General features: G+C 37.7%; 2 protein-coding genes across 2 annotated transcripts in view; both read right to left on the minus strand.

Annotated features, from left to right (window-relative positions):
* ttc9b (tetratricopeptide repeat domain 9B) overlaps window positions 1-9,213 on the minus strand; it is a 28,302-nt gene extending 19,089 nt beyond the window's left edge. The window contains exon 1 of the mRNA XM_028463917.1: window positions 8,586-9,213. Within this exon, the coding sequence (XP_028319718.1) occupies window positions 8,586-9,018 (433 nt within the window). The 5' untranslated portion in view covers window positions 9,019-9,213. The remainder of the gene's footprint in view (window positions 1-8,585) is intronic.
* A 1,532-nt stretch (window positions 9,214-10,745) lies between these two features.
* c13h19orf47 (chromosome 13 C19orf47 homolog) lies at window positions 10,746-22,293 on the minus strand. Its single transcript, XM_028463916.1, has 8 exons — window positions 22,228-22,293; window positions 16,972-17,059; window positions 16,769-16,883; window positions 15,645-15,726; window positions 14,414-14,539; window positions 14,172-14,321; window positions 12,092-12,165; window positions 10,746-12,018 (listed from the first exon to the last, which is right to left on the minus strand). The coding sequence occupies exons 1-8, from the start codon at window positions 22,244-22,246 to the stop codon at window positions 11,497-11,499; spliced, it is 1,176 nt and encodes a 391-aa protein (XP_028319717.1). The 5' UTR covers window positions 22,247-22,293; the 3' UTR covers window positions 10,746-11,496.
* Window positions 22,294-22,894: the final 601 nt, after the last annotated feature.

The raw sequence follows: 22,894 nt of genomic DNA on the forward strand, positions 1-22,894 counted from the left end.
ATGGCTGCTTCTTCATACTGGTTCCACTGGGTAACCAGGTGGAACAGCACGACCCAGACCTGGAGCTGACTCTGCACTCAGTGGCTTGATGCTTTTTCAGCAGGTCATGCTGTTCCTACTCATGCTTTTCATTTCTAAAGCCAGTCCCTTTTTAAAGAGTGTTTGCATGCAATCTCACAACTCATAGCAGAACAACTAAAAAACATCTTATCATCCTGTTTTGTTCAATGCAAATTTAATGTAAAAAGTATTTTTAAACATGTTTTTGTAAAGATGGAAACTCAAATGAAGGACTGAATCCACTGACAGGAGCCCTTTAGAAAGAGCCTGACGACAGTTTGATGATTATTGACTAAAATACTCAGAGATAATGCAATGTTACTCCTTTACTGTTGACATGATTTAGACCTTTTGCAGTGAAGATAAAATTGTCATTATCCCAGTAATTTTGAAAAGGCAGTGGCTATCCATACGGTTGCCGTACCAATGCACCGGCATTCTATTCGTACGCAGCGCCCCTCATTGGCCAGTTTAGGTCACGTGACTAAAACTAAAACTAACCGTAAACCTAACTCTAAAAATTGTTGCGATATAGGGTTATAACTTAACCCTAACCCTAAGACGCTACGTATGTATGTAGCAACGGTGGTTGTCCGTACGGCAACTGTACGAATAGACACTTTCTTTTGAAAAAGTGAGCATCTTTATGTAGATATAGTTTTTTTTTTGTTTTTTGTTCAGTGGAACTGACAATGTATTATAACTTTTTACTTCAAATCTGTTTCAGAAAAAAAAACTGAAAGGTATTTAATGAAGTAAAATACATGTTTTTAGGCATTTATAACATTTTTTTAAAAATCACGATAACTATTAGATTTTAGTGTTGAGTTAAGAAGATTTTTTTGTTGTTAAATAAATTACTAAACATCACAACAATAATAGTTTTATGCTAACTTCAGGATATGTATAAATGTGTTTACTGTGTTGGAAAGGATTAGGAAGAAATGAACTTATAGGATTGTACTGTTCAAAAGGAAAGTCACCAAGTATAAGTAAATATTGTCTCTCTATAAAAAGCAAGGAATCTCTGTCTGTGTGTCTGTGTGTTTGTGTTCCTCAAATATCTCTACGGATCAGGATCAGACTGACCTGAGAGTTTCAACATGGCTGCTGCTTTGTTCAAGGGTGTAAAACGGATTTGTTTGGACGCCCCGCCTCCTGAGTCAATGGTGATGTCATTAGTCCTAGCTCTACAGTGATGATGTCATCAGTTAGAACATTAGAACAATGGAACATTGGTCCTTGCCTCACAGTGGTGATGTCATCAGTCCTAGCTCTACAGTGATGATGTCATCAGTTAGAACATTAGACCATTGGTCCTACTCTAGTGATTATGTCATCAGTCCTACGTCTACAGTGACGATGTCATCAGTCCTACCTTCACAGTGATGTCATCATTAGTCCTACTTCTACAGTGATGACGTCCCACCTTCAAACACAACCTGATTTGGCCCTCCATGAAAAAGCTACTTACCCTCCCACTTTTCTATAGCAATACATACTTCCTATGGGCACTGCACTAGTTACTATAAATACTACTAAACAAATTATCTTCATTCCTGTGTACGTGAAAGGAATTAAAATCTTACTTGTGTTTTTTTTACTAGGACATTGTCTACACTCACTTTATTCTGCTTTTCCACAGATACATAATCATACTCTCTATATGTACACTATATCCAATAATTTTCATTTAGCATATAGTATATATTCAATGTTAATTTGATATATATTAATATGATATGAATTTTGTTTTGTGTTCGACAAGAGAAAACAATCCTAATTCTTTTAAACAGTGAAACATTCTCACAATGTCATGTTTTTTTTTATTAAATATTATATATTATAAAATCTACTTATATACAGTAAATGTTTAGGCCTGTGTGTTCGATCCTGTCTAATCGTCAATGAGAATCCATCACGGATGAGGAATGCTCAGGATTTCCATGATGCCAAAACAATACTGATGTGAGGTTTCTTTGTTGGGTTTCTAAAGTGCGTGTGCGCACTTGTGTGTGTGTGTGTGCGCTGAAACAGTCACTCCTGTTTGAGGCAGTGGTGAGGAGAGGGAATGAGCAGTATTAATACAGCAACAGGGAAAAAACCCACTGATGGTTGCCATGGTAAATCAGGCCCCCTGTCTGTGTTAGCGGGCCACTCCTCCCCCTCCTCTCCTCTTTCTGTTCCACTGCTCCCTGATCCTCTAGCCCACATTCCTGATTCCTCTCATATTACCCTTTCACTGACTACCTTTGACTATGTTTTTGTCATTTCCACTACATCAAAAGCTTTCTCTCTTTCCCTTTTCCAACCTCCTCCTCCTTTGTTTCCCTCTCCATCCCTCTTTCCTTCACACCACAGTGACCATCCTAAAGGATGCAAACGCTGCAAACACCAGCGACCTTCCATATCTCCTGGCAGGTGGACCAGTCAGCTTGCAGTACAGGAACTGGTAATGCCGTCTCTGCATCTGACACAAAGGCAGCCCATAATTTGCACACAGAGTGAGCCTGATGTTTTAAACTGAAGGTTACATGTGATGTGCTGGTGTATGTGCCATTAATCACCGTCATCATCAATTTATTCAGGCTGTCGGCTTTCATCAGGATCTTTAGTTTATGCTTCACCACAGTCACCATCTTTATATTCTACATCAAACCTAGACAATGTGGTGTCGTGTTCAATTATTTTTTTTGGCTGTAATGATTCATTGTAGAACAGTCACTGATATCACATTAGGAGGTTAAGTAGGGGCCTATAAAATCCATTTAACTTTTTTCCAAATTATGTTTTATTTTTTTCTCCAAATTCTGTGTTTTCCAGATAATTTTTTTTTAATTCCGTTTTTTAAAAAAAATATTAATCAATTTCCGCGTTCAATGTGGAATTCCGTTTTCAGTGGTCGATTCTGTTAACGTGGATCTTATAGGGCCCTAGTTAAGGGAAGGTTGACTAAATTGACTAGCACATACAATTTTCTTATATCATGTCATGACAGAAAGAGGTTATCATTTCGGTGATTTAAAGCTTTAAAGCGCATTACATCAAAAATGTTTGAAAAAGAATCAATAATAATAATAAAATGTTTTTGTCACTAGTAAACAACCACGATAAATGGGTGAAATTGAAGTGAGATTTCTGAACCGAAAAGACCTTCCAGCATCAAAACAAGGCCATGGATGCACAAAAAACAGTAATATTTTCTGACTTTTATTTAATCTGAGCATGAGTTACAGATAGATATTCTGCTTGAAGGATTCATTCAGCAGCAGCCTTATCAATATTATCCTTATCTGGGCTGTGGCTCTAAATGTGGACTTAGGCCACCGAAACCATCATTTTGTCGGGCCACAGAATTCATCACAACACCTGTTTGTGACTACCGTCGTGTTATGACAAATTTGGTGCTCGAAACAATGATGGCTCTATGTAAATAAGGAAAGTCCATTAGCAGAAGTATTCTTACAGTTAGCTGCTACACACTAGGGCTAGGGCTGGGCAATATGGAGCAAAATTCATATCTCAATATTTTTTCTCAAAATGGCGATATTTGATATAAATCTCGATAATATTAATTCAAATGAAGTCTGACCAGAAAGACAATTCAGGGTTAAAATGTGCTACTTTTGGCTTTTTCTCCCATAAAGGACAGCATGTTTGAGTGAGTTCTGTAGTGTGGCTTGTTTAGAGGAAGGTCTGGGTTAGGACGCGCTCAGTGATCAACTAACTGAGCTTTACATGCTGTTCTGAGAAGTAAAAGCAGCTACTCCTAAAACAAGTATTTTGACACAAAATAAGCTATAATACTGTATATACACCTATTGATATATGCAATATTAAAATTTTCTATATCGCCAAAATAGAAAACTTGATATATCTTGAATCTCGATATATTGTCCAGCTCTAATCTGCATGTGCGAAATGTTATTACAGTGGTTTTTACATCAGTGTGTTCGAGTCCCTGGAGTTATGAGAAGAAAAATCAAGGAGTGCAAGAGATTTGAAAAAATATATAAATATTCAAAAATGTCATTAGCAAAAAATCTCACTTTATGAACAGAATTACATCTTTAGTAGCCTGATCAAGGTCCACATCCTTTGAGCTAATTCTGCTAAATGATGAACATGGAAAACCAAGGTGGAACATACAATATGTAGTGGGAAGAAGTGACTCAAGTGCTTTCTGTTTTCTAAATTAAAATTGCCAAATTTTGTTGATTATATTATTCTCTCAAATCATGTCTTTAGTCATAACCACAGTTTAGGGTGGACCAGGATTAAAACTACCAAGTGTGGGCAGGAGTGATGTGGTCGTATCATAACCTGATCATTTCATATGAAAGTTGTCTGGTCATTGTCCTAAAACACACATTTTAAAGCTTATAGCATTAAAAAAATATTTAGTAATCATTTGAATTACTGACGAAAGAACAGGAATGCAGATTTGGTTGCAATAATGCCAAACTGGAAGGATCAGACTTTATCTTGACTATTATTATGGCAATTTTTATATTCATCATCATATCGTCAAATGTATGTTCATGTGTACAATTTGTCATGTTTTAATACATGATGACTCCATTACTCTTTGCACTTTTGAACAGCTGAATCATGTTAGATTAAACAGTACAGATCGTATTGTACTCAGTGCAACACAGAGTCTCTGCTGAAGGCCAAAACTCAAACTCACATGCCGATATACACGAACGCACACACTATCAAGGATAGATAAGAGTGGCGCCCAATCTTCCTCATAATATACACGTCTTCATCATCCTCAAATGTTTCCACTGTTGGGCATCTGACTCCCTCCTTCTCCTCACCTCAGGGTGGAACTTTTTTTGTTATCTGTATAAAAGCTTCAGCTGTGAAACTGTTAGTTAGAGTGGGTCTTGCCTTTTTTCTCTGCCACGAGCCTTTTGCCTTTCATTCTTTCAGGATGGAAGCTTCTTTTTTACTCCTTTTTTCTTTAATTTTATAATAAATCTTTTTTATAAAATCATCAATAGCTCGCCTGGACTCCATCATTCAACCAGAGCAATAAATCATGTCTCCAAATGAGGTCAACCGCAAATTTGCCGTAACACTATGATTATATTATTTTTTGTAAATAACAGGTTAGAACTTAGATAATACATTTGAATAATTTCGTTTCATTTATTATTGAGTGAATAATTATTGTGGAGGGTGGAGTGTGGTTCAATGTATGCCTCTACAGTGCAGTGTGCAACATTAGACGACCAATCATAAGATCTAACAATGAGCTTGCTCTAAGCTTATTGGCTACCAAAAATAATCAGATTCTCTACAAAGCTATAAAAAAAAAAAATCAGTGTCAAATGACAGTGAAACTCGATAACGCAGCAGTCAGCAGTTAGTGTAGACAGAGGTTGCTTTGCTTTGGCCCAACACTGTCTTAGAATCAGCAGGAAACGAGTCACAAATACAATAGTGAACATTTTATGCTCAGGAAACAAACAAAAAATTCAACAGATCGTCATTATTAGGCTGAAATTGATTAATCCAAATGTTCGATTTTTTTCCCTCTCAAACTGCACTAAGTGCACTGGGCTGCAAAAGTCATTAGAAAAGGTCTGTCCTATAAGCAACTATACCAGTGGTTCCCAAACGTTTTGTGCCCAAGGCACAATCTGAAGGCACACCTATTGTGCAAAATAGCCTTTAAAACACGTGTTATCACTCCTATTATGTACAATATCTGTAAATGTGCATAATTATTTACTAATGCCAAATAAAGTTTGACAAAGACAACTAAATTACTCATGCAACATTTATTAACAAAGTACTTTTTTTTAGGTATAGACTTTTCCTCTGTATTATGAAGTGAGTGCATACAAAGAAATAAATTAAAAAATAATTATTTTTGTGTAGTTGTATATTGGAATAATTAGGGTCCTATAAAATCTGTTTTATTTATTTATTTATTTTTAATTTCTTTATTTAAGTAGGGACAATACATATTAATGAACATTCAAAAAAATGTAAATATGCCAGATTGTAGCCAACGGCTAATTTCCATCTGCTGTCCCTAGACAGGCTGATGTAATAAAATGTTACACTTAACAATAAGACATGGCAAGACACAAAACAATATATAAAAAGATTACATACAGGACAAAAAAAAAAAAAAAAAACATAGGGATCATAGAATACAGCAACATTACATGTTAAATGGAACACTGGGACCAGAACAACTACACACAAGAGAGAAGACAGGATGCTGTCCAAATCTGGTCGGCTCTGATTTTAGGAGTCAGTGATGATTTGCGTAGTTTTTTGGCAGTTTGGTCACTGTTTTGTGTGGTTTAGTTGGTGTTTAATGCGGCCAGGATGGGAAGGGGGGCGGACGGTGCACCTAATGAGGGGTCCCCAGAAACATTTCCCCATAAAACAATGTTCCTTGCCTCATGGTGACGGCCTTTCATACTGATTCTGTCCATTTCTGCATTCAACAGTAGATTCCGTTTTCATTGGTCGATTTCGTGATTCCGTCAGTGATTCCGTTAACGTGGATTTTATAGGGCCCTAAATAATAATGTATGGTTGTCACAAAAACCCATGGCACACCCAAACTTGCCTCACGGCACACGAGTGTGCCGCGGCACACCGTATGACTACTGTGATGTAACTATACTAACTATAGCAATGATGAGCCGACATGTGACATTTAGCTCACAGCCTTACATCGCCTCACATCAGAGCACAACACAGCAGCATGAAAAAACAGCGTAACACACTGAGGAAACCAGAGACCAAAACAGTCACTATTGCAACTACGCATCATTGAAGGGTAAAACTAACTTGTCGCACATTCCCTATTAGTGAATGAACAATCAAATGCGGAGAAGTAGTCATTTGAAAAATGGGGCCCCGGGCGTCCTTGTGACAGATTTGGGGTAATGGGCTCCATTTATATATTGGCATGTGCCAATGATTCGGTACTGTCAATCGTTGTAATATTTGACTAGCAAATTAATGAGAAATCGACTTTCGTCTTTTGGGGCCCCTTGGGGTCCTCCTGGGCCCCAAATCAAAAATTGAGCTCCGAGCGTCGATGCATACACATCCATAGATTATACCTACCAAATTTTAGCGCAATCCGTTCACGAATAACAGAGGAGTAGCAATTTTAACTAGTGTACACAACAACAACAAGAAGTAGAAAAAGAACAACAACACTAAAGTGAGTGGCGTTTTGAGTCCGATTGCCCGGCCTAAAAAACACTGTGATTAATGAGTTATATGATGTAATTTACCTTATCGTGGTTTAAACTGCACTGGTAAAGCTTTTGCTCACTGGCATCCAGTACAAAGAGTACGCAGCCTTACATCACCCCTCTCCAGTCCCCAGACCTCAAATAAAATGTTGATGTTACAACACAGTAAAGGCCTGAAACTATCATTTTAAAATGCAGTAACACAAATTCCTGAAACAGGGTTTGTAACCTTAACTCATTGTATTTTTTACCTTGTTTGTATTTTCTCAATGGGACACATTATTAATGTCAAACAATGAATCAAGATGAGTGTGGCACTAAATGTTAGTTCCATAATGTGAAAGCTTCTTGTCCATATCTGTATCATGGTTGTACATGTGTATATTTGTATTGTTATTATTGTTATTATTCTACTGCAATGTGTGGACTTGTATTTAATCCTTATCTAATTAATTAATTTCCAGTCTTTTACTAATTACGTACATTTTCTATTTCATTTATTTCTTTCTTTGTTGGTGTTTCTTCTTTTCATTTGAAGTATTTCTCGAGCCTCTGTGACAATTCACATTTGCAGCAACATAAAACAGGACCAGAGTAAGAACAAAAAGAAAAACTAGCATATTTATAGTTCAAAAAGTAGGTTTAAACTGCACTGGTGAAGCTTTTGCTCAGTGGTATCCAGTACAAAGAGTACGCAGCCTTACATCACCCCTCTCCAGTCCCCAGACCTCAAATAAAATGTTGATATTACAACAGCAGAAGCCTGAAACTGTCACTTTAAAATGCAGTAACACATTTATCTGAAAAAGGGTTTCTAACCTTAACTCATTGTATTTTTTTTTTGTTTTTTGTTTTGTTTGTAATTTCTCAACAGGGCACATTATTAATATAAAACAATTAACCAAGACGTATGTGGCACTAAATTTTAATTCCATATGAAAGTTTCTTGTATATATTTGTATTATATTTGTACATGTATATATTTTTATTGTTATGATTATTATTATTTTTCTACTGCAATGTGTGCTTTTGTATTTAATCCTTATCTAATTAACAGTACATTTTATTTTTCATTTCTTTCTTTTGTTCTAAGTGTTTCTTCTTTTCATTTGTAGTATTTCTTGAGCCTCTGCGACAAAGCAATTTCCACCCGGGATAAATAAAATAATTCTGATTCTAATTCTGAAAATGGGCCAATAATAAAATTCAAGTCCATAAGCTGATGCTGTATGTATGTGAACTCGGTGATCGACCAACAGCATCAGAACCAGCTCTAAAATGGCTCACCTGTCAGGCTGTCGTAGCACTCTATCTCGGTGTTTTCCACGGCTCTCCGCTGGTCCTCGTTCAGCTTGGCCGTGGTTCGGTTCAGGAGACTGACCTCAGAACCCGCCGTCCCGTCCACCACATGCACGCCTTTCAGCTGCAGCAAAGCCCGGTGATACTTCCCGATGGCTTCCCGGAATTTCTTCTCCTTGTAGCAGCGGTGACCCTCCACCTTGAAGTCGATGGCTTTCTGGATCTTGGTCTCCATCTCTGAGACTCCGTCACTGGCGGACGCCTGCAGGCTCCGTCCGCCGGGTTCCGGGTAGCTCTTCAGGCTCTTTATCGGGTGCTGCTTGGCCTCCATGTCTCTCAGTGGAAGCGGCTGGAGCAGGCCATGGTGCTCGGACATGAACGCGTGTTTAGTCGGGGAGGACTGGAGCAGCGTGCCGTGCATTAAAGGACGAGGGATGCAGTGGTTGCACCGGAGAGAGACGACGACGACGAGCCGAGCGGCTCCGAAACACGTCGGCTTTTATCAAAGCTCGCGGTGAAGCGGCATCCTGCGCGAGGACGGAAACAGAGCACTTATGCTAGCGCACGAGGACAGTCACTGATGCTCTCCTGTAAATCACTGTGGGGAGGCACGCGCAGCATCAGCACCACAGACAGCGCACTCACGACGCGCGGCATTGTGGGAAGAAAAAAAAAAGAAAAAGTCGTGAGGCGTTGCTGCTGCTACTGCAGTCTAGATTTCACTCACAAAAACATCCAAACCTTTCTATTTATCGCGTGTAACCAGCTAATATCCAACCAACTGTACGGAATCTGCAAATGTGTGTGAATGGCAGACATTTATTTACATGTTTATAGAAGGAAAAGGGGTAGGTCCTAAAGCCAGTTCACTACAGCCTTACAAAAGAAAAAAAAACAAAAACATTACGTCACTGGTAATGCTTTCATCAGATTACGAAAATCAAATAAAGATCGCCTAAATCTCTTCTCCTTTAAATTCATATTTGACAAAACTGTAAATAACAATTAGACTAGAGCCGATAGTAAAGAAGAGAAGCACAACAGGAGTCTGCAGCGCCGTGGACACATATGGATAAGCCTGAGGGAGAGTGCCCTCATGGGGCAGGAATGTTCATTACACTAGTGAGATGCTGAGTGGTTGACCTGAGGTGCACCACAATCATCACCCTGCAGAGGATGCGATTATAGGGATTTTCCTTTGTTTTCTTTTGTTATCCTGTCTGAACAATCGTTTTTACGCTCACCTCTACTTCCCAGTATAGTTTTCAGCACTGCATCTTCTCTTTTAAATGTTTTGGTTTGTTGATGTTATTCTTATTTCATTAAACATCAATATCTACAATAGTATCTACAATAACTAACATTTCCTGCAAACTGGACTTCAGTGACCATGATGTTATTTCTGTACATATTTATTAACAGTCATAACAAGTAACTTTCCTTCAACAAGGTCTCAAACGCTACCAGAAAATGTCGACATGCTAGTATTGTTGAAAAAGAACATATCTGAAATCTGGGTTGTGCTCTGGTTTGATAGTTTTTTATTTTTTCTGCCCAGGGTACAGTATATAACTATGCTAAAAGCTAGTCAAATAAAAACATGGTTATTTTTCAAACCGTTATTTATATTAAAAAATGTTTTCTCTTTACTGAAATATCATATAGTGAGCACAGTATTGTATATCGCCTTTGAAAAGTCTATTGGCTCAACCCTATTTTCCACCATATGATCTACAGCAAAGTTCAAAGCAACTTGGTGGAAGTATTCTAATTACTTTTTATTAATCAAACCCAAAAGTGATTTTCAAACTTTTAGACTTGCTGGTATTTGATCACAAATCCACATACATTTTGCTGCATAATTCCTAACGAAACCCTGGACTAACCATGCTGCTTGTTCCATGGACTTCTTGGGGAATTCCTATCCCTGCGACGATCATTAGCAAGGACTGATAAAGACACCAGCTTTGACCATAACCCTGAATGTTTTTGAGTATACTTTAAGACTGCAACTCTTTAACGGGGCTTTTTGTTTTATTACAGATTTAAATTAGACTGTTATCACAGGTTCTGAATGAGCTTTGAGCAGCAGTCACTGACATTCCACATATTTAGAGCGCTAAAAGAAGAAACACAAATTGACTGCAGTTTGATCTCTTATTGTTTAATTCTTATTGAAGAATTATTTGTTGAGAACTTTTCTTAATACTTGAAGTCAAAATATTTCACTGTTTCTTTGATTTTCTTTTAAAACAATGAAAATGACTTGATGGAAATGTCACCATTTTAAAATATTTACAGTGTTGCCAAGATGACTAACACAGGTAGTAATGACTCTTCATGGTGGGTTTACTGCAACCTGCAGGTCTGATGACATAAGTAAATCCAAGTAGAAAAATATTCATCAGACCCCAAGTTTTAAAAACCTATACATTGCATTTCAAATTTAAAAATAATTTAAGGATTCATGCAGTTAGAAAAATGTCCAAAAAAAAAAAAAGATTTGGCAGCAGCATCTTAATATGTAGAAAAACGGGTAAAATAAAATAAATAGCGCCTTTATGGCACCTTGTTTGACATGCCCATGCCTTAAATTCAAATATACTCTAAAACATTTTTTTTTTTACAAAATGGCAGATATGAAGACACAAAATAGCTTTCTGGTTGTGCAAAACAATACACAAATACACTGAAAGCCCTAAACTAAAGGCTTAGACACAAAGATAAACTTATTTCTTTTTACGTTAGCAAGACTTACCCCTAAAAATGTTTCTAAACTACATTTTTTATTTGATTTTAAAGCTGCACTCTGACAAAAAAATGAACATTTGCAGACTTGGATGATGTAAAACAATATTAGAACACATCCGAAAAAAAAGGGCCTAGTTGAAAGAGTGTGTTAGGTGTTCTTGCTGCCCAGTCTCTTAAACACACTGACAGCCTTAGCGTCCATCTGTGGGCCCACAGAGTCCACACAGACCACCCCAGTGCTGCTGCTGACCTTAGAGCTAGCGGGTCTCAACCTCCCCTTGGGTCGGGGTTTGCTGCTGGTCACTTTGTTATCCTGTGTGTCAGCAGATGGAGGTGACAGGGGGGTGACTAAATGTATAGTGGGGGGCTTGCCCAGTCTCTGAAGAACACTAATTTTGGCAGGAGGAAGCCCGTTAGAAGAGGAGGTAGGACCGTCACTAAGAGGTAGTTTGAATTTTCCTCCCAAGCGCCGTAGAGTGGTCGGGGCTGGTTTTGCTGGTAGCTGCTTTTTCTCCACGGAGGGAGGCCTCTTGAGGACTCCAGCATACTGGAGGACAGATCCTTCTCCATCACTCTCTTCCTCTTCACTGTTGTTTCTAGTGACAGTTTCTGCCATCAGTACATCTTCAGCTTCATCCTCTCTGTCCAGTCGACTGAAGACGCCAGTCGGCTGCACCAACAAGCAAAATAAAAATGTTATTATTTTTTACACTTGACTACGAGAATCGACTGTCTAGCCTCACCTTGGTATTGCTCGTTGTCGTTTCTGTCTTTGATTCAGCTCCAAGCCGTGCAAACACAGAAGTGCGATCAAATCCTTTAAGAGTGAAAGTGAGCATGACAGACACATAGCCAAACTTTAATTAGGTTTTGAAAATACAAATTAATTAAAAACCATTTAATAAAAAAAAAAGTTAAAGCAAATAATGAGACACAGGCCAGAAAATAGTTTGATCTACTAAAAATATTTTTCTATGAGCAACCTGAGTTGAAGCCTTAATAATTAGGTATTTCCTCGACAATTTAATTTAAACCAAAGCATCTAAAATTGTGTTTAAAAACAGATAAATTCTGCATTCAAACTATCATAATAACCATTGCTCTCATTTTGAGTCTCAGTAAACATTACAGCATTATTCTGTTACCTACAGTATTATAAATGATTAAAGTACTGATGCTAATTTAGCTGTAAGATTAATGCCACACTGTAGCAATGGGATGTGTGTAGGTCAGATGTATCAATACATTTGGCAACACTGCACTGGTTTTTCAAGTATTTCCATCATACATTCAAGCTTTTCCTGATTTCTTTTTCTATAATATGACATTACATATTTCAGTTAAATATGTATACAGTTTCAACAAAACAACAAATTTGTATGCATACATAGATGTATAATAATAAAGGGCTCTATTCTGCCATGCGTGTAAGTCCAAAAAGCTGTGCAGCGGTGCTGTTTTTGGCTGTGCGCTATTCTCTCACTGTACTTACAGTAAGTCAGTCACTGCGCGCCTCCATCCCAGTTGCGTACACTGGGTGGAGCGTCCCTGAAATGCGGGCGTTCCCATTCAAATCTGGCCTTACGCATATTCTTCCATCTGCTTAAGTTATTTTCCTTTTACGCGCTTCAAAGCATGGAATAAGTTCAGCGTCCCAAAAAGGTGAAACATTATTTTGCACTAGAAATATGGTCTTAGTTACATTTGAAGCCACACGGACTTGTGCGTCATGGAGCAGCAGCTGTGATCACTCAGCTGCTGCTGCGCGATTAATTAAAACTCTGACAGACGCAGACTTCTGTCCACGTTGGTCACAGTGATGTCCAACTATTTTCATACTATGTCCAACGTAAAGCCACAGTTTCATCCACTACATGCGCATGAGACGATGGATACCAGAAACTGTTCTCACATTTATTTAAATAAGGCTCATCTTTAGTTCGGACTCGCTCACATTAGCTCCATAAGTCTTTAAACAATTTATATTGAAAACTGCGTATCATGTAGGAAGCCACTGGTTCTGTTTCACTGCAAACATCTCTGTCTACTCTGGATTAAAGCAGGACATTCTGCGGGATTATTTCTTCATCTCTCCAGCAGCGCAACACACTCGGTCACACTTTAGAGCAGCTACCGTATTGATGACAGATGTTGACTGATGTGCTGATCTTTTGTGAATGCAGCAATGGACGAATAAAATCAGGCTTTAGTTAGTATGAGGGGAAAAAAGGAGAGATTTTAACTGTGACTCGGACAGAAAAATGCAGCCGATCCTCAGTCACACTGCAACAATTTGACCAAATCAACCATTTACATTGTTTATCAATGAAAGCGTTTCAAGTTAAAAGGGCGCTTTATCATTTCCACGGGTTTCAAAAACATTTACAAGCGTTGGGGAAACTCCATGTTTCGTGATTTCTACACAGTCCCAAAAAAATAACATCATCGCCTCCTTTGCTTCAGCCCGCCTTCATTCACACGCTACGCACTTTTGGGCTCCTTATGCGCAATGGGCGTGTCAGCAGCCTAGACCGGAGAATACACACAGGAGAGAGATGCGTAACTGCAGGTGCGCAAAAAAGCGCTTCAGTCCAGATGGGAGAATAGACCCCAAATTAAATACTCAACCAACAAATAAACAACAATAGATTAGGGATACATCGGTGCAGTTACATCTTAACGCTGACTACGATGTTGAAATAAAGCTTCTCCATGGTCTCCAGAAATTTTTAAAATTTGTATTTTTTTGTATTTAAAATATATATATATATATATATATAGAACGGACGTCTGTAAACAACAAGAGCAGCAGATCAGACCTACCTTTCTTAACCTGCTGGGCCATGATGCGGCGGGTACGAGCTGTGGTGCCCTTGGGCATGTTAATGATGTACTTTCCTTCAATCTCGGCCGTCACACGGCGTCTCTTCGCAGAGGGCAGCCCCTTGCCCTCATCAGCTGGTTGACGTACAACTAACAAACAAAGCGATGGATATTTTAGAGAGGCAAACAGACTGAGCTGTGAATTACTGAGTGTGGTTTAAGCAAAAGTTTAAAAAACCTACCTGCTTTGTTACTCTTGCTAGCTTGCATGTTGGACACAGTGACAGACAGCCGGCTGTCGGGTCGGCGAGCGGGTGTAGCTGGTGGGGATTCATGGCTAAGAGCGTTGGCTATCATACGAGTGGCAGCTGAAACAAAGGCAGAGACCAAACCTTTTTGTTTCACTGTTTGTGCTCAAATCTGTTGAACGTCTCATATATTAAGGGTGAATGTAGAGAATTTTCATTACAAAATAAGATCATATATAATACTAGAGTTATTTTCTATAACAGTCCATGTAGAGCTGAAAAGGCATCACAGCTGCCTCAGCCACCATTTTGTTGGCATATATTTTGTCAAAACACCCGTTTACGACTCTGGGCATGAATGGCCGCCACTGTCTCTTACAAGCGAGCCATTTTTTATTCCACTCCAGGCTGCTCTAGAAGGTATTTTGAATAAAATAAAATTACTCAATTAAAAATCTGGTATTGTATATGATCTTTTGATAGAGTTTGAATCAGAATCAGAAATACTTTATTTATCCCAGGGAAAAATTACTTTGTTACAGAGGCTCGAGAAATATTACAAATAAAAAGAATAAACACTAAAAAACAAAAACATTCATAATGAAGCAAAAGACTGTTGATTAAATAAGGATTAATTAATTCCACACATCACAGTAGAAAAAAAAGTTTCAAATTAAAATGCACTACAGATTACCTAACTGCGACAAAATTAATACTTGACCACAATCACAATTAATGCAAAAATCAAGAGCTAACTAATCAATACCTGGATAAACAATGGCGAACATTTGATGGATTTAATTGTAGTGGTGATACTAATTCATTTCCCTCTTTGACATGATAATATCTTACACGAAACAGAACTTTAACTGCTCCGTGTCATTATTTCGCTGGGACAGTGACTCACAGCAGCAATCACCAGAGACTCCTTACTGCTGTCTAATTACTGCAGACACTCTACATTATGATACAGCTGATGACTCATTTGGCCCCTGGCTGAGCTGAATGGGGACCACACTGCAGTGTACCTCCAATAAAGTCACAAATGAAACTAAAGCAAACAAAGCTCAAGAAAAGAGATCAGAAGAAAGGCTGGAAGAAAACATGCCGCAGACTAGCGGCTGCACTACGATCTGAACACCCATTTAAAAAAAAATGTGGAAATATGGTGATGTTTTCTAATTTATAAAATGTACGGACCTAAATGTAAAATATAAATACTTACGAGTGTTGGCTGTTTTTCGGAGTTCAGCTTTAACAGTTGTCTGTCCTGAGGAAATGAGCTCTGTTGCCATTTTGCACATGTCCTAAAAATAAAATCAATGCTTAAAATCAGAATCAAAACCAACTAATACAGAACATTGAATTAAAAAAACAACACAATAACATGAATGCGTTTAACTTCATTAGCAGAGAGATCATTTGATTTGACCTTGATTCATCAATTAGATTGACTGTCACTGCACAATACTTAGGGATGGGCAATATATCGAGTTTTCTATTTTGGGGATATAGAAAATTACAATATCGCCTTTATCAATATATGTATTTTATTTTAATTTTTTTCATGTATTAAAATCCAGCATGAAAAGCACAGTTTGATGGATGACTGAGTGGGTCATGACCCAGACTTTCACCTCAACAAGCCACACTACAGAACTCACTCACATATGCTGTCCCAAACGTGGCACATGTTGTGCAGCTGTTTGTTAATAAATGTACATGTGACATTTTGCATCAGCAAATTTAACCCTGAATTGTTTTTCTGGTGAAACTTTATATGAATTAAAAACAAGAAGACAACATAGTCGTCAACATCCCCCAACAAATTGGTTGTCATTATAACTTACAACCTTTTCCTAAATGTCCTAAATCTAACTTAAGATGCACACATAAAAAATATTATCACATCAGAATATTAAAATACTAACTATCTTAAACATTTTCTAAGAAAAGCTGTCCCCTTTGAAGATACCTCAAACAGAGTAAAAAAAAAACAAAACAAAAGTAATAACTCTGGAAAAAATAATTGTGCGCTTTTTATTTTTGAACTCCATCAAGGTATTGATACCCTGAAGCCACACACCAAATTTGGTTAACCTAACGTAAACAGTTACTGAGAAAAGCCCCTTTAACTCAGACGGATGGATGGAGCTCAAACCTATATCCCCTTCCCATATTTGTGGCGGGGATTAATCGTATATAGCCATTTTGAGAAAAAATATTGAGATATGAATTTTGGTCCATATTATCCAGCCCGAACAATGCTTTTAAAATTTTGAATTTGTCGTTGTTCATATTAGCGGGTAAACAAATAAATAAACAAAGCACCACAACAGTGTAACTCACCTGTCTGTACACCTGCTTGGCATGTTTGAGAATGGCAATGATGTCCCCAATGACAGTGATGCCGAGGTCCACCATGATGTCTTTACTGAGGTCCATCAGCATGTTCTTCTGAATCCTGCATCCCATAAACACAGCATCGCGTTAAAGGGGAGGATGAAGGCAATGTAACAATGTGAGTGAATTGCATCAGGCTTTTACGTCACCTGTTGTCCACAAAGGAAACTGCATACGTGACCGCGAGGCCAGCCGGGATTCCAGCGTCCTTAAAAAACTGAATCCACTCTGAGGTGCCTTTGGATAAAAAATAAAAAAGGTGCTGAGCGAGTCCTAACCAGTGTTGTGCTACTTACTGAAAAAAAGTAACTAGTTACCGTTACTAGTTACTTCATTCACAAAGTAACTCACGTTACTATTTTGATTACTTACACCAAAAAGTAACTTTTGAGTTACTTAGAATTAAAGAATGTATTATTTATTTTGGGTCATTTGTGTCCGTACAGCTTCATATCAGTGCTGTAATAATATAATAATCCACTGTTGATCAACTGTGCCCCTGTACTAACATTGTTTTGGATAAAAGCCTCTGATAAATTCAATGTTATTGTATCCAACACTACAGTTTCTAATCATTTACATTCACAGTACTAAACTCTGTACAGTATCAGTCTTTACAAGCACCAATCTGACTGAAACACTAAGTATTCTTTCAATACCTGTTTATTTACCCGAGACCAGCAGAAACTGAAAATTTTACAAGTAATTGTGCAATAAATAACAAAAACTGCTGTAAAAAAACCCATAAATGATGTGCATATAAAGCACAAAACAGCTGCTCCAAAATTAAAACAGTAATTTTTCAGCCTTAGCACAGTAATGTAAAGTAAGCTGTGCTTATTCCAGGTGCACATTCTGCTGTTGAAAATGCTTATGAAAATAAATGTGGAAAAACAAATTCACAGCATTTTTCTCAGCAACACAATGCTAAAAAAATCAGGCTAATAAGCTGCTGTTAGCGGTGACTCAGCAGTAGTGACAGGCTGCTTATTTACAACAACATATTGTGCAATAGTTTGGCTGACCTGTCCCTGGATAACAGTCACAGTTTATTAAAATCCATACGCTGTTGTTTCGGTGCAGAGGCTTCCCTCATGTACACCATTGCGGTGTTAGCTTAGTTTCAACGATGCATCTTTTGGAGACAGATTGGTAAAATAATACGCGTATTTCCACTCTCAGAAGCTTGTCCTGCTCTCGCATTGACTCGCCATGATTGGCACGTGATGTAAACAGAGACACGCTGACAAAGCTTCTACTTCTGTTTTACCGTGGTTGGCACGGCGTCCCGCAAAAGTATGTAGTGCCACTGTACACAGGAAGTACACTGCAGCTAGCAAAGTAACAGACAAAAGCACCATATTGTAACGGTGTTATTTCTTCAAAAAAATATTGCGTTACAGTACTACTTACTGTCAAAAGTAACATTGGTCCTAACCTAGTCCTGCCGCTAAACAAGCCACACGACAGAACTTACTCACATGTGCTGTCCCTTATAGGAGAAAAAAAGGCAAAAGTGTCACATGTTGTGCAGCTGTTTGTTAATAAATGTACCTGTGACATTTTTCATCATAAAATGAAAGCCAGAATTGTCTTTCTGGTAAGATTGTATTGCGTTAAAAACTATTGAGATTAATATCGTATAGCGCCATTTTGAAAACAAATATCGAGATATGAGTTTTGGTCTATATCGCCCAACCCTACCAAGAGCATGCTACTGTGAACTGCTGCCATTTCTCTGTGCATTTCTCCTGGACAAGGCGTGTCAAACTCGTTATAGTTCACGGGCCAAATACAGAACAGTTTTATCACAAGTGGGATGCAGATTTTGAAAGAAAACAAGTAATTTGAACATTATTGTGCCCTAGTTTGCACTTTTGTTTACATAAAATATAAAAATATGTAAGAAACCGACCATATCCAACAATACGTGAGAAATATCAGTCGAAACAGGATCTTCATTTTAAATATGTGATCAATTTTTGTTTAATTAGGGGAAATATTATGTCGTAATTTAAGGAAAATGTAAGTATATTGTAAAAATGTTGGGTTTTTTTCAACTGTTTAACATTATAAATAAGCTGTGGCTATGGATACATTAAACGTATCCATAGACTGCCACTCTATGCATACATAGCGCCCCTCATTGGCCAGTTTAGGTCATGTGATCGGTGCAGTTGTATTTTAGCGCATATTTATTTTTAGCTACCTCGCTAAACTCTAACCCAGGAAATACCTTAAAATGTTTATTTTTGTCGGATATGTATTTTTAAAGGTGGAATTTGCCGTGTTAAATATGTTAAAATGTATGTCAAAAGTGGGACTCAAACCCATGTTAGCGGAAGGAAGAATCCTTGAATGCGGCGCCTTAGACCACTCGGCCATCCTGACACGGTGAAAATAGGCACATTACGCTTCTGTAGAAAAGGTCCGGAAACTTACCCATAGTCCCGGGGGCTATTGCTACGTTTAATGTATCTCTAGACACTTTCTTAAAAATAACTGTAATCATGGGAGATAAGCACCGGAAAATCTGTGAGCCCCTCCAAAAAATGTTGGGTTTCATTTACACAATGATTCATGTTTTCTCTGTCATTTTTACTTTCTCCTGTGGGCTGCATTGAATGCTCCAAAGGGCCGGATTTGGCCCCCGGGCCATCAGTTTGACACATGTGTCCTGGACAATTTTTTTCAACCATCTTGGTGAGATTCAAATATTAAACCAACATTAAACACCTCCTTCTGCAGCTGAGAAAAACTACAATAAGCAATGCCTTGGAAAAGCTACGAGCTGCACACTGAGAGAATGTATCATTGCATAACAACTGTACGTTCTCATGATAACAGTATCTGGCAAGATTTAGCGGTACATTAGACTCAACACCATTCTGGTTGAATGCTGCTGAGGGTCTGGGTATCATTGGATAATCCCAAATTCATCTGTAAACCAAAATTAAATAACCGTTTTTCTTCCTCTCCTTTTAAAACAAAAAACGTTTGGTAGTATTAGTGAAAGTGGTCAAAGATTAGATCCAATATTTTATATTACAAAGTATTTATATCTTTTGACATTTCTATGAACAAAAAAAGTGCCACAATAACAATTAGAAAAAATATCAGGCACATTTAAAATATTGTATATACAGTAACTGACATTATGTAAAATAGTACATTAACAAGTTTTAAAATCATAATTACAAAGTAAAATGTTAAAATCAACATATATGCTTGTTTTTTTTAGACAACAGTCGCAACTATAGCACAGAGGAACATAGACATCACCTGAGCAAGTTACTCATTGTGTGTATTCACATCATGCAAAGGTCCCTTACTGTAAATGCTACTTGTCTCTCATTCAAGGCATAAGCCACAATAAAAGCAAATTTCAATGTTACTGTCACCAATAGAGACAAACAGTCAAGCAGATGAAGTGGAATTTCAAAAGATGTCATGGTTCGCCCTTTCTAAAATGTATAAATATTCATCTAATATCATCCTTGTTAGTGTTTGAATCAAGTGTTAGTCAATATATTTAAAATGTACAATATGTCAGAATTTCTCCTACCACTACTTGTTGTCCCCTCACACAATATGCACATGGTGACATGGAGCATTACTTCCAGGTTCCTTGGGAAAACAATGTCAGAATAATCCTGTCTATAATTCAAAGCCACACTGTTGCAGTGTCCTTTTAGCCTCTTCTGTGTTGTGTTAATGCAGACTTGACTCATACAGTCAATTTCCCATCTGTGAACTTTGACCAAGGTCTTTCACTGAGTTGTTACAGTAATTTAATTTCCCATTTAAAGTCAGCGATACATTGATTATTGCTTTAAAGCATATGAATGTGCATGTCCAAAAATTAATTTTGAAAGACTATGTTCATTTCTTTTAGTAGTTTGTTGAACAAACACTCTTCACAACATATAAAATTATTTCCTCTTAACTGATATACTCCAAATTCTGCTGACTCTAATACTTTTGGTTGGAAAAACACTGAAAAATAAACAACCTGCACTCGGCCACTAACATCTTCTTTATCCTTTGTCTGTATTAAATTAAACTAGACAGAAAGTCGGTTTGGAAATACATGACTCTGATTTGGAGGGGAGTACGTTTCAGAAAGAGAGTTGTCCCCTTGTGTATTGAAGAACTTAACTTTAACTCCCACATTGACTGTTGTATTGGTTACTATGGTTACTGTTTGTGTTCCTCCCTGTGTTAAGTGTTTATATAATGTGAGTCCATGTAACAACTGCACAAGCTGGGGACAAGTATTGTGTCTATACTCAACATTTCCTGGACTTCATGAATGGAATACAAATGTCTAGTTAACTTAATATCAAAGTACACACACAGAAAAAGTATCTTGGCTGTCCTGATCTGGTAACTCAATACCAACAAAATTCATACACCACAACACATTTGTCACATTACGAAATGTCACAAACTATCCTCAAGTACAATTACAGTCACAAACCATTTCTCTTCCTGGGAGACCTTGGGTGACCTTGGTTCCTGTGGGTTGTTGCTACAGTTGACCTGCTTTTGTTTAGCATCATTGTAGGGGGCGTGGTTAGGAGAATTAAGTGTAAGACACAATTTGTACCAGCAAATGTCGCCTTTCGGTAAAGGTGATACTCATTATTGGTAGAAACTTTCACGGGATGTTTGGTGTGTTGCTACGGAGAGCACATAGGCCCTACACCTTTTTGACTGCTGTATGCCATGTTATGAAGTAATAGAGATTTATAATGGATTTGTTTTATGGTTTTCTTGTTTTTTGTTTGAAAAGGAGAGGAAGAAAAACGGTCATTTAATTTTGGTTAACAGATGAATTTGGGATTATCCAATGATACCCAGACCAGACCCTTATGTAACTTAAACCAGCCATTAGTCAACAACATAAACTGCTATATGACTTATTCATTGTTTGCGGACGAGCTCGTTAAAGCCAAACAGAGAAAGCCAGGCTGGACACAAACTGGTGCAGACAGCTGCAGGTTATTTATACCAGTGATGAAACATGTGGTGGCTGCGGGTTGAACTGAGCCTCACAATAACTGCCAGGACCAGAACTAACCCGGACCCCGATGGACCAGGCTGAGACGCCTCAATTAGTCACATATTACACACACATCAGCACGACATTAAAGCGACTAAATACATCTCATGAATCACACTGACTGTCATTGAACACAGAAAAGCAAACAGTCCCCGCGCTCTGTTAGCGTTCACTGTTAGCATCGTAGCGCGGTGAGGGTGAATGTTTGCCTTCTGTAACCCCACAAATTAATAGCAATTAACGATTGAGTCCTAAAAAAGATGGATATTAAAATTGAAAAGCAAATACTAATCAATTCAATGAATCACCTTCCATGCCATTGCTAGCCGGCAGGCCTTACCTGTTGTTACGGACGCCATGTTGATAATAAATGCGACCTGACGTCACTTCCCCCTGTCGCTACGTGTCGTGACGTAGAACGTTCAGAGGGAAGTGTCAGTGCCAAAAAAAGAAAAAGAAAAGAAGTGTCAGTGCCTGTCAGTACATACCATACGACGTTTGTTAAATATTTTAATAGTACACATTTAAATATGTTACTGTTTTGTGGTGTTTTTAATTGTTAATTTATCCTTTTTTAAAAAAAAAAAAAAAACGGGTAAAAACACAACATTGACAATTAAAAACCAAACAGAAAATAAGACAAAAATCCAAAATAAATCGGAATTTATTCAAAACAAAAACTTCAGATTTTTTTATTTTATTTTTTATAAATAGCTGGGTTTCAACTTTTAAATAGTACACGAACTGCCGTAACATAGGTCAACCGGACTTCGCGCACTTCGCGCATGCGTTGAAAGGATCGGAAACGATTGGGCACTGACAAGTGGTCTGCACTCATCTTTTTTTTTTTTATTTGTTTGATGAGAATGGATGTCTTTTTTCTTATAGAAGTTTTCATAAAATCATGAAATAATTTCCATTAACATATAATGAGTTTAATTAAATTCTGAAGGCCATTCCTTCAGGCACAATTTAACTTTTCAAAGGTCACCTAAAGAATCAAATAT

Source organism: Gouania willdenowi, chromosome 13 (assembly GCF_900634775.1).
Source record: "Gouania willdenowi chromosome 13, fGouWil2.1, whole genome shotgun sequence".
NCBI lineage: Eukaryota > Metazoa > Chordata > Actinopteri > Blenniiformes > Gobiesocidae > Gouania > Gouania willdenowi.

Excerpts from the sequence above, each read along its gene's own strand:
- c13h19orf47 (XM_028463916.1), bottom strand. Across the intron at positions 15,727-16,768 it reads CCAAGCAGGTGTACAGACAG|GACATGTGCAAAATGGCAAC; the intron begins GTGAGTTACACT and ends TTTTATTTTTAG. Across the intron at positions 12,019-12,091 it reads CGACAACGAGCAATACCAAG|CCGACTGGCGTCTTCAGTCG; the intron begins GTGAGGCTAGAC and ends TTGTTGGTGCAG.